This window comes from Sodiomyces alkalinus (genome assembly GCF_003711515.1).
Source record: "Sodiomyces alkalinus F11 unplaced genomic scaffold SODALscaffold_8, whole genome shotgun sequence".
NCBI classification, from domain to species: domain Eukaryota; kingdom Fungi; phylum Ascomycota; class Sordariomycetes; order Glomerellales; family Plectosphaerellaceae; genus Sodiomyces; species Sodiomyces alkalinus.
Window position 1 is genome coordinate 737,449 of NW_021167086.1, and position 14,039 is coordinate 751,487.

The window sequence follows — 14,039 nt, forward strand, 5'->3', positions numbered from 1 at the left end:
GGCCTTTTCGCGTCTTGACGATCCTCAAGATAATGCAGAAGATGAACGACAGTTTTGCTGTGACGGCTTGCAAACGTGAAATCGTCGGTTGATCATTCCGCGATCCTGATCCATACCTAATCCGACATGGCAGAAATAACCAGCAGCGTAGCATAGTCCTCGCATCTGGGCGAAAGGGGCAGTGTCACCAAGACGAAGGATGAAATTGGTGAAATCTTCAAGGACAAGGACAAGGACAGGGGCAGGGATTGGGTTTGGGCATTGGTACGGATACTTGGATCTGCTATCAAGGAGTACAACGAAAATTGTATGATAGGCTGAGAATGCGAAGCTCATTCACGTACTATCTGTTAAGAATACATTCGGCCCTGACACCTCCACAGGTGCACTGTGACTGGTCGATTTCGCTTCATTGGACCCACCGTCAGCACCGTCGTCTTGGCAGGGGAAGCCATAGGGCGGAGCAGAATCTCGACCACTCAAAGCGTGACCAATGAGACGACAGAACCCTGCTGACTGAGCCGCGTGCTGCTGAAAATAGAAATTGGCGTGGCACGATTCCAGAAATGCAGCGTCGCTTCTTCAATCTGCCACAGCCACGCGCCTCTTTCGTTTCCCATTCGCTTCCGCTGCCCCTTGTCTCGTACGTTGTTGTCTTAGTCTCTGCACTGCAATCCTTCGAGACGTTGGAAACGGCCCTTAATTTAGGGGCCCTTGAGGCTGGGTAATGGACGCATGGACGTGGAAGACAAGACCCTTGGCTTCCTGTCTTCTTTTGGCTCGTCTTTGCTCTGACTCGCGTTTTGATATAAGCAGGCTCGTCCCTAGTTCATCGTCAGACACAATCGTACTCGGGACGTTGTGCGTATTAATTAGTCTTGATATTCATCTGTTGTGTCCGGTCTATTGTCCCTCGACAGCTTCTGGTCCCTATTTTTCTTTCTTCTCTTTCCTTGCATTCACCACCCGCCTCTTCACTTGACCCGTTCCTCTAGGCGTGACGTGACGGCCGACGACGACGACGGCGACGACGACGACATGCCCGAGATCAGAATCTGCACCACAGAGTCCTGTCGGGACTCGGCCAGCTTCTCCTACTATGGCCACCGCCCCAACCTCATCGCCAGCGCCATCTTCATCGGCCTCACCGCCATCGCCCTCATCGCCAACCTCGCCGTAGTCGCCATCAAGCGTAGGCGCGGCTGGTTCGCCTTTTACATCACCTTGGCCTGCGTCTTGCTTTGCTACGCCTGGGGCGTCCGCGTTTTCGACTATCATGGCCGAGGTCCCTGGGCTCTGTGGCCTTGGATGCACAGCACGGCTATTCTGTCCATGGCCCCTATTTTCCTGAGTTGCAGGTACGTCACTAACCACTCCTGACTTCAACACTTCAACATTCCTTAGCTAACCGTCGTCGTACCGTCTTGCCAGTATATTCCTCGTCCTCGGCCCCATCATCCAAACCATCGGAGCCGAACACTCCCCCATCCGCCCCAGCCTCTTCACCAACGTCTTCCTCGCCCTCGACTGCCTCGCCCTCATCCTCCAGGGCGTCGGCTTCGCCCTCGCCTTCCGCAACGTGCACCACGCCATCACCAACGTCAACGCCGAGACCCGCGCCGGCAGTTATATTATCCTCGCCGCCCACGGCATCCAGATCCTCTCCCTCCTCGGCGCCCTCTCCCTGTTCCTCCTCGCCGCCGCCCGCGCCACCGCCCACCGCCGCACCCACGGCTACACCACCTTCCACCGCGACGTCGGCTACGTGGCCCTCCCGCGGGGATTCGTCGCCTGCGCCGCCGCCGTCGCCGCCTCCGCCGCCCTCCTGACCGGCCGCCTGGGCTACCGCGTCGCCCTCCTGCTCGGCGGCATCCGCGGCGTCCTGGCCCGCGACCAGCGCCTCCTGATCACCCTCGACGGCGGCCTCGTCACCCTGGCCATCCTGCTTCTCGTGCTCCTCCACCCGGCCGTCTTCCTCGTCGAGCCGCGCCACCCGCCCGGCCACGGCGCCGGGTCGACCCGCGGCCTTTTCGCGTCGTCCAAGGGCGGCTTTAGCAAGCTTGGCGACGACGCCGAGGCCGTGCCCCTCGAGGAGCATGATGTGAAGGGCAAGGGCGGCGGCCGACGGGACGAGAATATGGACGATGTGAGCGAGGTGCTGCTCCAGCGCGATGGACAGGGCCCGTCGTACCCGTCCGCGTCGTCCCGGTCGCCTGGGTTGCCTTCGGGGTCCTCGATGCTGCACCAGCCTCCCCCGTCTTTCGACCCGCAGCCGAGCGAAGCGAGTCGGTATGAGCCTATGAGGCATGAGAAGCCGGCGCCTGTTGCGGCGCCGGATCCCGTGCCTCAGATGTATGACCACCCTGCCATTCGGGAGGAGGCGGTTAGGCCTTATGGTTCGGGTGGTCTTTGATGAGTTTTCGGGGGGGGGAAAGAACAAAAGTGAAAGAAAGAGAGACGTGTCTTGTTCTGCTGCGGGTGGATGAGATGGTTCGATGAGTCAAGGTATCGCGGAATATGGACATAACTTACAGTGTATTGGTGTCGGTGTTTGGGTGAAGTAGCATATAGTGTCGCGTCAGGACATTGCATGGCGGGCTCTGTTTGGGTTTTTTTTTTCTTCTTTTCTCTTTTCTTTTCTTTCCTTGTTATCTATCTCTTTACATCGATGGGATGAGTCTGTGAAAACATTCCATCTCAAACCCAAGGTAGCTTGTCATGATACCCTGAACTCCATCACATCACTTCATACGTCGTGTTGATATGGGATTTCATGAAACGCGACCTGAGGTTATATTCTTCGTCTTCGCAGTGGAATTCCATCTCCTCGGCTTCAGTCAACCGAGACAACGGCAACGACGGACAACCTTGGAACCTCAGGACGGCTTCTGGCATAGGTACCGGTACGTATAATGACAGAAGATACCCAGAACCGAATGCCGATATGATATGACGACAGTCGTGGCACATCAAGGCCCAACCCAGCCTACTTAGTAACTCGGTGACTTCTCGTCATGACCTCTGAGGTATCTGACGGCGGGTCGTGGATGACGCATCATCGATGATGGGAAGTACTTTCGTCAATGGGGGGCGAAAGGGCAAGGTCAGCGGACAGGGGGACGGGAAAACAAATGATGATAGCCGCCATTTCAGGTGAGCCTAGCTGTTCGGAGAGCGATCGGCGTGCCCAACTCCGGTTCGGCAGGTGACCGAGACGGGACCTTGATGGTCTGGGGGGGGTTGACGTTGCGTCGCACTTGTCGTTGTCGTGATGTTCGATTTTATATGTTACGGTCTCCTCCCTCTCTGGACGGCATTTGTCCTCGATAAACAATTCTCTGATTTCCAGGTCAGGAAACTTGCGCAGTACACTTACAAGGAAACAAACAGCAAAAGAGGCCAGTTGATTTGTTGACTCGGTGTGTTCTGTCCGGGGCCCTTGTCTCTCACCTGAGACACACCTGGGGCCCGAGTTGAATTCTGCGTGTACGGATCGTCATAAGCCGTGCAAAGGCTGATGGGCCCGTTGATAACAAAGTATCCGTAAAAATACTCTTCTTCGTGTTGTCGAGCTCCTGTCGTTGACTCCAAGTTCCTTCGTCCTCCCATATCCAGTTCCAGCCTCCCCGAGCCACCCCGCTTGGACCACCTAGTACGGATAGGGATACATGTACCGTCTCTAGGTCACGTTATTGATACTGTATATCATGGCCCCGAAACTTAAAAACACAGTGCACTGTATAGTATGAGGTACGCACTTCTTCACAAATTTGCTGTATCCATGTATTATCGATTGACCGCATCACAGTGCCCGTGTAGAGTCATAAACGGAGTACGAAATGGTCTGGTGTCGCCGTGTCGGGAACTCTTGCCTCCACCTCTCTCCACCCCAGGTTCAATCCTGCCACTTCTGCCACTTCTGCCACGAACCCCCCCCCCTATCAAGCCATACTTTTCCTCAGCTTCTGCCACAGTTCTGCTTCTACTTCGTACATACCTACCTACTCACTTCACTCACTTCACTCACTTTCACTCACTTCACTTCCAGGCTCGCATACCCTCACCTCAAACCCATTCAATCTGCTGCTGGACCTTTCTCGCTTTATTGATCCGTTATCCTAAACCCCCAATCGGTATCAGGAAAAAATCTTTTCATGATTCGCTCTCTTTCATCCCTCCAAACCGAATAATCCGTGACCGGGCTCGGGTTTCGGTACTCCGTACACGTACACGTACACGTACACGTACATAGGTATTAACATACTTTGTACTGCGCCTCCCGAATCCGCGACACGCCCCCGTGTTGTTTTCCCCCGCCGCCGCAAAGCCACTTCCCACTTGTTACTACCTCGCTCCAACCCGCCCTTCGCCTCATCGCCTCACACTCGACTCGCATCGCCTCACCCGCACCTCCAACTTTTCCCCCCCTCCTACTCCGACTCAACCCACACTTTGGGGAACAAGCTACGCATACACCACCCGCATTTTGAACGCTGTGGCGAGAGCTTTATCAGCCACATCAACTTGCAACACCCAAACACGATACGACCGTCGAGCTCTATCCCATCCACCTCCGTCATTTCGCATTTCGGACCCGAGATTGAGTATCAATTATATGCTTATTGCTCTCTCTTCTCCAGTCGATGAAGCTGTAAAAAGAACAAAGAAAAAAGGTCCGCGCCGATCCCGATTCCCGCTGTAATCCCGAACGGGGCCATCTTGCTCTCCTTGCTCTTTGCTCTCTCCCTACACGGCTGCTTCCCATTGCGCCGAACCGGTCGACCGGACGAACGAAGCCTTGCTGGATTCTTTTGCCTTCCCGCCTGCGCCCATGGCTTCTGATAAGGGCTCCAGCGCGACTCTCAACCCCGTCCCCGACGCCACTTCAGTCGCCCTCCCACAAGCTTCCCCGTCTCCACGACCACCGCCATCTGAACCTCTTCCCGCCGATTTGACCCGGTCACGGTCTCTTAAGCGAAGCCGCGAGACAACTCCGACCTCTCCCAGCTCCGCTCTCGCCGGGGAACACCACCGACATACGGGCTTTGGCTCCCCGACCAAGTTGGCGCGATTGAACCTCGCCGCCGCTCGCTCACCTGCGCCACCCGTGACCGGCGCCGCCGTTCTCGAAGAGCAGCGACGTCAAAGGGAAGAGGAGGAAGCAGAAGAATCGCGACTACACCCACCCGGCACGAGCGACAACCCGAACCACGGTGTCCTGTCTGCGCTGGCAGGGGACGCCACCGCCGCCATGAGCCGATCCATCGATGCCCCGCAGGCTCCCACCGCATCCATGGACCCAACTCCCGAAGAATCACAACCACCGCCACCGCCACCGCAACAGCAGCAGCAGCAACAAGAACAACAACAGCAGCAGCAACAGCAACAACAACAGCAACAGCAGCAGCAACAGCAACAGCAACAACAACATCATCAACAACATCAACATCAACATCCTACTCCTCCCCCACCCCCTCCTCATACTGCCGTTTCGATCACCCAGCCAAACCCCAATGGACCTGGCGACACCGGCGACACCGGCGACCCGAGTCTCGCTGGCGCTTTGGTTACCGCCAGTCCTGGTCCCATGGACGTCGACACAAACGTCGACCACAACGTCGGTCCGAACCTCGCCAACGACCAAGCCTCCTCATCGCAGCACCACCCCGCCCTCCCGCCACCGCCGTCCCAGGAAGACAGGCCTGGGCCCTCCGGCGCACTCTCCTATCCGGGCTCGCTACAACCCAGCCATGCCTCCATGTTGCCCGCCGCGCCAGCCCGTACCGGGAGCTTCCCCGTCTCCGCCCAGGCCTCGCCGGGCCAGCCGGGCGGGAAGAAGCACAAGTGTCCTTACTGCGAGACCGAGTTCACGCGACACCACAACCTGAAGAGCCACCTCCTTACGCACAGTCAAGAAAAGCCGTTTGTGTGCCAGCAGTGCGACGCGCGGTTCCGTCGTCTGCACGACCTGAAACGCCACAGCAAGCTCCACACGGGCGAAAAACCTCACATCTGCCCCAAGTGCAACCGGAAATTCGCGAGAGGCGACGCCCTGGCGCGCCACCTCAAGGGCGCCGGCGGTTGCGCCGGCAGGCGTTCTAGCATGGGCAGCTTCGCCGACGGGGATAGTATGGACACCTCGATGCACGCCGGTGACGACTCCATGACCGGCGCCGCCTACTCCACCGACCACCCCGGCGACCAGAGCGGCGCCATGACCGAGGAAGAGAGGAGGCAACAGCACATGAACCTGCCGAGCATCAAGCCGTCGTCGTCATCCTCCCACGGCCCTGGTCACGGTCACGGCGGCGCGTCGTCTTCGGCCTCGGATGCTTATGCTGCGACTGCGACTGTGCCTGCGACTGCGACTGCGACTGCGACTGCGGCGCAGGCCCGGACGTACCCGCCCGCAGGCTCCCTCGAGAGGCCGCATGGCGGGTTGTATCCGCCACTTGTGCCGCAGGAACGTGGGGCCGCCGCCGTCTCGACTGCGGCATCGTCGGGTAACGGGTCGTCTATGCCTATTCACGGCGGGGGGGGCTCTGCCTTGTACTCCCAGAATAGCAATCCTGGCGTGACGGAGAGCCCGAAGCCGCTGAGTCCCGGCAGTCAGCGTTCTCCCAGCCTAGCGCAGCAGCAGTATCAGCAACAGCAGCAACACTTTGGCCGAAGGACCTCTGAGCGAAACACGTCTCCAGGTTCGTTTACCCGTAACAACGCCTCTGATGGAGCTACGACGGAGTAGACCGTAGAGTAGTAGCAAGCAAGATCGCTAACGTGGTAATTCTCGCAGGGTTTCCGTCCCCGGGCCAACCCAGCAACAGCGGCGCTCCGCACGCGCGTACGGCATCGACCGGCGGCGGCGGCACGATGGACAACGCGACCAACATGTTCACCTCGGACCCAGGACTATGGACATATATCCAGTGCCTCGAGGACCGGGTGCAGCAGCTCTCGGAGAGCGTGACGAGCATGCAAAAGGCCGACAACGCGAAGCAGGCGCAGATCGGGCTGCTGACGACCGAGATGACGGCGTTGAAGAAGCAGTTGCAGAACCAGGAGGCCGAGGCGGCGACGAGGCAGGCGCAGATTGGCTTGTTGACGGCGGAGATTACGGAGTTGAAGAAGTTGCAGCCGCAGCAGCCGCAGCACCAGCACCAGCACCAGCAGGGCCACGACCTGGAGGAGAATACATCTGCCAGGCCATGATGGGACAAGATTGGAGGGTGTTTGGTGCACTTTTTCTTTTCCGCGCATGTGTTACATTTTGCGCCGCTGTGCCATTCTATATACACTGCGTTACTGCCGTAGTTATACGGATAGGTCAAAAGGAACGAGTGTTGGTACAAAGTGTCACGGACGTGGACGGGGACGGGGACGGGACGGGGACGGGGCTGGGGAATATGTGGTAATTACGGCGTGGCTTATGTTTACAAGAGCGGACATTGAGAGAGCGGGCAGGTTTACACCCCCTCTCGGGGGCCACTGTCCCCTCTTCCCGGTTGTGGTTTTCGAAACGGCGCATATCCTTGTTTTCTGTGTCCGGGTCTCCCCTTTTTTTCTCCTTATTCTCTCTCTCGCTTGTTTGTTTATTCTTACATTTCATCAGCCTTTCGGATATCCCTTGTTTTGTTTCTTCTTTCTCTTCATTCCCACTTGCCAGGCGTTTGTTTCATGGGCAGGCGGAGGGTTGAGGGTGTTGTATTGAGGGTGTTGTATTGAGGGTGTTGTATTGAGGGTGTTGTATTGAGGGTGCGGGATCGCACGAGACTCCCCGGGACAGGGCGGGGCGGGGCGAGGGTGAAAAGATATTCATGGCTTTGTTTCGACGGGGGTAGAGGGCCATTGTTATTGTTGCTTTTTTACTCTCGCTTGTGATGCAGACCGGAGGCCTGGTCTGCTCATCTAGAATAGTTTAGCAGATGGGTTTTCGCAAGAAAAGCTGGCTCGCTGTTGGGATCCCTTATTTTGCCTTCCCGCTCGCGCACCCTTGACGTATATCGTGAGCTGTGGGTGTTGTATGGTCGATGCTGTGGTCTGGTCGATCAAGACAATGTGGGTTATTATGCACACCTCGTATAGCTATTAGGTCGTTCAGTGGCACGGCTCTCGTGGCGGCGCCCGGTATACCCAGGGCAGCGAGCCTAGGTTGGAGGGGGGGGTTAAACAAAGCTGTATAATTATATCATGTCTTGATGGCAGACTCCAAATGTCGCCCCTTGGAAACGGAGAGCCGGACAGCTAGTTTCCTTGCTGCAACGGTGTTGGACTCATTGAAGTCGCCGCCGCTCGTCCACGTACTCTCTCTCAACTTGATGTGATCTAGGCACGGGGACCTCGAAAAGCGATTCGGAGCACTAAGAAGGTGCGGCGGCCCTGACTGGACTCGAGAGATGTTCTGTGAAGGGCATCGAATGCTTTCTTGTGGTGTAAGTCTAGATTACTCTGGGCAGTGCGGTAGTGGCTGTCTATGAGTGAACCGAAGAATGAAGACTACGTAACGTAAGATTAAAGACATCTGTGATCTACCTACCACCCACTAGTAGCTATGACTGCTCATAATAAATAAGTTGAGGCTCTGATGATGTAGCCCTAGCCCTCTGACTATACACTGTTCGATGGAAGTGTCCCCTGAAAAGCGACACCCGCGCAGAATTCCCAGTACGGACGGAATAGGTTGGCATCTATATGACTACTCCCAACGTTCCCAACACTCTCAACTGTCTCGAAGACATAGGTCCCCTGTGATATTAAATTATTGTATGTATTCAGATCCCATCCCGTGAACCTGCCTGTCTACCGACTGCGTTATGTGGGATTTACCGGAGATTCATTCCCTCTATCCATCCACCTATCAAGTGCCTAACAGGCAGGACGCCTACCTTATGCGTACAGTTTATGGCTTAACTTGGTGAGACTTCCATTTCGAGTCAGTTCCTTATTCGACCGACAGACTCGAACTCGACATCGCCCGCCCTGTCGAGGAATGAATACACGCCCTCGTTCAGGTCGCAACGAGCCACGAGCCCAAGGACTAGAATCTAGCACTCGCTTCCCCCTCCCCCTTGGGCATTCCGAAGTTTCCGTCGGGCGAGAATTCCAGAGTCCTTCGGAGTTACCTGTACATATGTGTTCATGCTCCATGGCGGTCATGCACAATTTCCAGACACGGCCCGAGATGCAGCAACGCCTGATGATGCTCGGTGGTGGAGACGACGCGGTTGCATGGCGGTGAAGACGAGCAAGAACAGGACAACAGGACAACAGGACCACAGGACAACAGGACCACAGGACCACAGGACCACAGGACCACAGGACCACCGGACCACCTAGGGAGACCGGGGTGGGCCACAGGAATCTGCCGGACCTAAAGCCTTGTGCCTGTTGATTTGCTGTCGTAAGCGCGTCCCTCGATGATTGCTCCATAGTTTTGTCTCGTGTTTTTACTTGGAGTCTCGAGACGCGGGCAATAAGGAGTACGAAGTAATTAGTTATTACATGCACAATTCTGGAGATGAGAAAGTCCCCATCAAAGAAAAGACCCGGGGTATTGTCGACGTTGCTGGCATTGGGTGGTAACACGTGGTTGTGCATGTGATCCGCTTTCCTCTTGGGTTTTCTTGGGCAATTATCAACGGAGCAGAGTTTTGACGATTTTGCCGATTTGTGAGGGCCGTCTTCGTGTTCTTCCCAGATGTGAGTCAACCCGGAGAGCTGCAAGGACGGAGAGCTTGCATGAGATGAGTGAAACTGCGTTGGAACTCGGCTTTGGCAGACAACGTAGACGCAAAAAAAAAAAAAAAAAAAGGACTTGGAGATGATGGAGATGATCCGAACAAGATGCGTTGTAATTACAGTGACAGCGTACTCGAGACGACTGCCGAGGAAGTGGAACGTTGAAGAGGACTCGAGGAGGGTCCCCCGGTCCAAGAAGGGGGGGGTCTGAAGGTGTGGCGATCAGATCAGTGGGTGTTGAGTGACAATAATGGTGGGCACACTGGATGAGTTGGCAGCTAATAGCGGGGGGAACAAGTGGAATGACTAATAAGAAGAGGGCGAGCAATGCGATGGTATTCGTTGGAGAAACGATAGCGGGGAAAGGTAAAGTCAAAGTAAAAGTGGGGACCCCAGCCACCGGGACGCAACGGATTGGTACCTTAATGTACTCTGGTGCCTAATAATGCTATGAATTCTGGGCCAATGGTACGCGTCAGTACATAGGGCTACGCGAACCAGGCTTGTCGTCGCGTCGTCGCCTCATGAGGCACCACCGGACCTCCTGTGAACGGTGGAGAGGACGTTCTGTCGAGGCGCTAAACGGCTTGTCCCGCTGGGGATTCAGCTTGGGGGTGTCTATAGCTAGGTACGTACCTACACCGAGAGCAGCAGCAGAGGTAGGTGCTGGTGCCCAGCTCCTGCATCTGAACAAAAGGGAAAAAACAGCAACACCGCCAAATGAATTCTCCGTCATCTCGTCCAACCTCGACCATCACAATCACGTCTCTCTCATCTCTGTCTAGCCTTTTCGACGGCCGACAAAGAAACACAACGCAACGAAACACAACAACTAATAAAGAATAGAATCCAACAAATCTCGAAATCGAAAAGTTTCGAATCGCCAAGAGCTAAAGAGATATAGGAGATCGCCAATGCTCACGACAGCATCCAGCCGCCCCCCGCCACCAAGATGATGAGAGATCCTCGTCGCGGGAGCCTTGAGAGCTCCCGGCGACGGAAGAAGGAGCGGCGTCGCTCTCCCGATTCCCAGAATCCTGCCGCCGTCCCCGTCGCCGACGTTCCTCGTTCTGGAATGCCAGCACCCATTCCTGGCCCCATGTCCCAAGGTGCTCAGACGGACGAGAATGGAACTCCGAGACCCTACGCGCAGTCTCGATCGGATCCGCGATATCCGCCGCAGACGCAGTACCCGTACCAGCAGCAGCCTTATCCGCAGCAGCCTTACCACCAGCAACAGTCTTACCAGCAGCAGCAGCAGCAGCCGCCTTACCAGACTCAGCCATATCCGCAACCTCCCTACCGCCCCGACCAGTACCAGTCGCAGCAGCAGTACTACCAGAACTACCAGCAGTACCCCCCGCAGCAATATCAACAAACCCCCCAGCAACTCCCGCAGCAATATCCACCGCAGCGATATCAACAGACGCCCCAGCAAACGCCCCAGCAGACCCCTCAGCAAACCCCTCAGCAGTATCACCAGGCGTATCCCCAGCAGTATCCCCAACCGTACGCCCACCAGCAACCCCCTCAGGCGTACGGCTACCAGCCCCACACGCCTCAGTACCCGCTCCCTTTGTCGCAACCCCAGCAGGACCCGTACGCCTGGGATCGCCCCGGTCACGCCTCGGATAGCTCGTCCGACACCTCGTCCTCCTTCGTCAACATCTCGCGGAAAGGTCCCAAGCCCGAAAAACTCGGCGGCATCATCAGCACCTTCTTCCGCGCCCCGTCCGAAAACCGCCACCGTGGCCGCCGAAGCCGAAGCCGAACCCGAACGCGAAGCCGAAGAAAGAAGAGCAACACCCGCTTCCTCTCCTTCGCCAACTCGTCCTCCTCCTCCGTCGACTCCGACCTGGCATACGGCCCAGGCTACATTCCTCGCCCCGATGGGTACGTCCAAACCCCCTCCGTGCGAACCAGCAAACCGGGCCCGGCTTCCATCATGCACACCCCGCGGGGCCCCCAGCCTTCCCACCCCGCCGACTTCAACAGGCCTCACCCCGTGGCCCGCACCAAGACCGACGAGGAGATCCTGGAGATTGGACGCCAGCTCTCCGACATTGCCAGGAATCAGAACGACGCCGACCTGCGTGCCTCCGGAAAGTCTCGCCCTTCCCAGCTCGTCTCGGCCGCCGCCGCCATCACCAACTTCCGTCGCTCCAAGAAGGACGGCTCGGGCCGCCGCCGCCAGCATGGTTCCAAACTGCCCGGTGACGCTGACGATTCGGAGTGGGAGTCGGCCTCGGACGACGAAGCCAGCGACGAGGGCGATGCCAGCCTCGTCTACGGCTCGGCCGCCCATTCGCCTGTGAACACGGCCAAATATCCTCCTCCCAGCCAGTACACGAAGGACCCCGTCGAACCTCGTCACGAATCTCGTCATTCTCAGTATCGGCAGCACCAAGAGGAAGCCGCTGCTGCCGCTGCCGCTGCCGCTGCCGCCGGCATCGCCGCCGCCGCTGTGGCCGCCGCACGCGCGTCGCCCCGGAAATCGGACGAGGAGAAGGAGAAGGAGCCCATGCAGCATGTCTACCCGGTTCCGACCTCGGATCCCAACTCTTTCGACTATGACCGTGCGTCTGTCGCGGCCGACCGCCCTGTACGCCGAGAGGATCTAGAAGACCGTGACCGTGACCGTGGCCGTGGTCGACGACGCGATGGGGATGACGGTCATCGATCAGCTCGTGATGGCAATGTGATACTCGTAGACGAACGAGACCAACAGCTAGTCGAACCTGTCGAACCAGTCGAATCTGTCGAAGCACCACGGGATGACGAGCGTGCCAGAGAGCTGCCGATCGAAGACAGAGGGCTGCCGAGCGAACAGACGCCAAAGGAGATTCAAATGGCGGAAGTCATCGAAACCCCTGAACCTCCCGCAGATGTTGACCCGTTCCGATTCCAGGTCGCCGACGATGCCTTCCGAACCCCTCCCGTCATGGAGGCCGCACCCCAGCGGCCCTTGACCCCACAGGTCTTCACCGTCGACCGCGAGCCTACTTTCGACGATTCCCCGCCCAATGCCAGGCTCAGCCGCAAGGATTCCTACGAGATGGAGCAACGCATGTCCCAGTACTACCACCAGGGCTCCCGGAGTCGATCGCGGACACCCCAGCCCCGCCGCAGGGTGGAAGATGAGGGCGAGGAACGCGCCAGGGACTTTGCCCACGAGTCTGATCATGCTGCTGCCGCCGCCGCCGCCGCCGCCGCCGCTCCGGTGCCTGACGAGCCGGCGATTGTCATGGAGGACGAGGAGCGGTCCCGAGGACGGTCCCGAGGACGTTCCCGTTCCCGTTCCCGTGCGCGTGACGCCGACGACGGCTCCCGGTACAGATCCGAGCGCGACCGCGATTCCGTCCAGGAAGAGGCCGACAGGCACTACCGCGAGACCGTCATGGCCCGCAAGATTGCCGCAGACGAGATTCGATCCCGCAGTTCGTCGCCGAGGAGGTCCGTCGTGGATAAATACAAGGAGGGCGAAGAGGCGGAGGAGGAGGAGCCCCGGGTCATCACCATCGTCCCGCCGCCCGAGGTCGAGAAGGAGCGCGACACGAGCCCCTACGATGGTCCCAACGCCGATGTCCGCATCGACCACATCCTCGTCCCCCGCGACCTCCAGCGCTTCAGCGTCTCTGACGATCAGCTGTCCGCCGACGCCGAGCCCATCTTCAAGTCCCGTGACCCTTCGTGCGAACGGGAGCGCCCCTTGCTCAACCTTGTTCTTCCCACCCCTCTCGCCACGCCCCGTGCTACGCCCTCGCCCGAGAAGCAGGCCGAAGTCGCTGCCCGCGAGGTCGCCGCCGAAGCGGCCGAGCCAGCCGAACCCACGCAAGTGCCTGACGTTATTCTTGGCCCGCGGGGCGAGCAGGACGAGCAGGACGAGGAGAAGGCCGCCGACGAAGATGGTGACAAGCCGCGGTCCGTGCTTGGCCAAGGCAGCCGATGGGGCATCCTCGCTGCCGCCCTCGCCGGTGGCGCAGCATTATCCTACGATGGGGACTCCGCTGCCGCCGATGCGCCTGCCGCCGACGGACCCGGCGGGGAGGAGGAGGACGCCTTCGCCCCCAAGGCCCCCGAGGAGGAGCCCATCATCGTCGACGCTCACCCGCCCCTGGACGAGGACGACGACCGCCCCCCGACGCCCGGCCCCAAGCCGCCCAGCCGGCAACCGTCGCCGATGCCCGGGTCCTTCGACGACGACCTGGAATTCACGTCCGTGCTCGCTGCCGGCTTGCAGGACTCCGGCTTCGACCCCAACATCGTCATCGACGACCCCACGTACCGGATACGCGACAGCCCGC

General features: G+C 58.3%; 4 protein-coding genes across 4 annotated transcripts; 3 read left to right on the top strand and 1 right to left on the bottom strand.

Annotated features, from left to right (window-relative positions):
• Nucleotides 1-621: 621 nt before the first annotated feature.
• SODALDRAFT_209882 (hypothetical protein) lies at nucleotides 622-1,128 on the top strand. The gene has a single exon (XM_028607267.1). The coding sequence runs from the start codon at nucleotides 728-730 to the stop codon at nucleotides 980-982; it is 255 nt and encodes an 84-aa protein (XP_028464704.1). The 5' UTR covers nucleotides 622-727; the 3' UTR covers nucleotides 983-1,128.
• SODALDRAFT_209869 (hypothetical protein) lies at nucleotides 638-2,522 on the top strand. The gene is made up of 3 exons (XM_028607266.1): nucleotides 638-643; nucleotides 817-1,358; nucleotides 1,432-2,522. Exons 2-3 carry the CDS (start codon nucleotides 1,039-1,041, stop codon nucleotides 2,411-2,413), a joined length of 1,302 nt encoding a protein of 433 aa, XP_028464705.1. The 5' UTR covers nucleotides 638-643; nucleotides 817-1,038; the 3' UTR covers nucleotides 2,414-2,522.
• Nucleotides 2,523-3,707: 1,185 nt separating this feature from the next.
• SODALDRAFT_361728 (hypothetical protein) lies at nucleotides 3,708-7,209 on the top strand (the record flags this gene model as incomplete). The annotated part of the gene is made up of 6 exons (XM_028614402.1): nucleotides 3,708-3,731; nucleotides 3,820-3,973; nucleotides 4,253-4,604; nucleotides 4,667-4,777; nucleotides 4,855-6,698; nucleotides 6,794-7,209. The coding sequence occupies 6 exons, from the start codon at nucleotides 3,708-3,710 to the stop codon at nucleotides 7,207-7,209; spliced, it is 2,901 nt and encodes a 966-aa protein (XP_028464706.1).
• A 1,625-nt stretch (nucleotides 7,210-8,834) lies between these two features.
• On the bottom strand, nucleotides 8,835-9,797 carry SODALDRAFT_209930 (hypothetical protein). The gene has a single exon (XM_028607268.1). The coding sequence runs from the start codon at nucleotides 9,592-9,594 to the stop codon at nucleotides 8,884-8,886; it is 711 nt and encodes a 236-aa protein (XP_028464707.1). The 5' UTR covers nucleotides 9,595-9,797; the 3' UTR covers nucleotides 8,835-8,883.
• Between the last annotated feature and the right edge of the window lie 4,242 nt (nucleotides 9,798-14,039).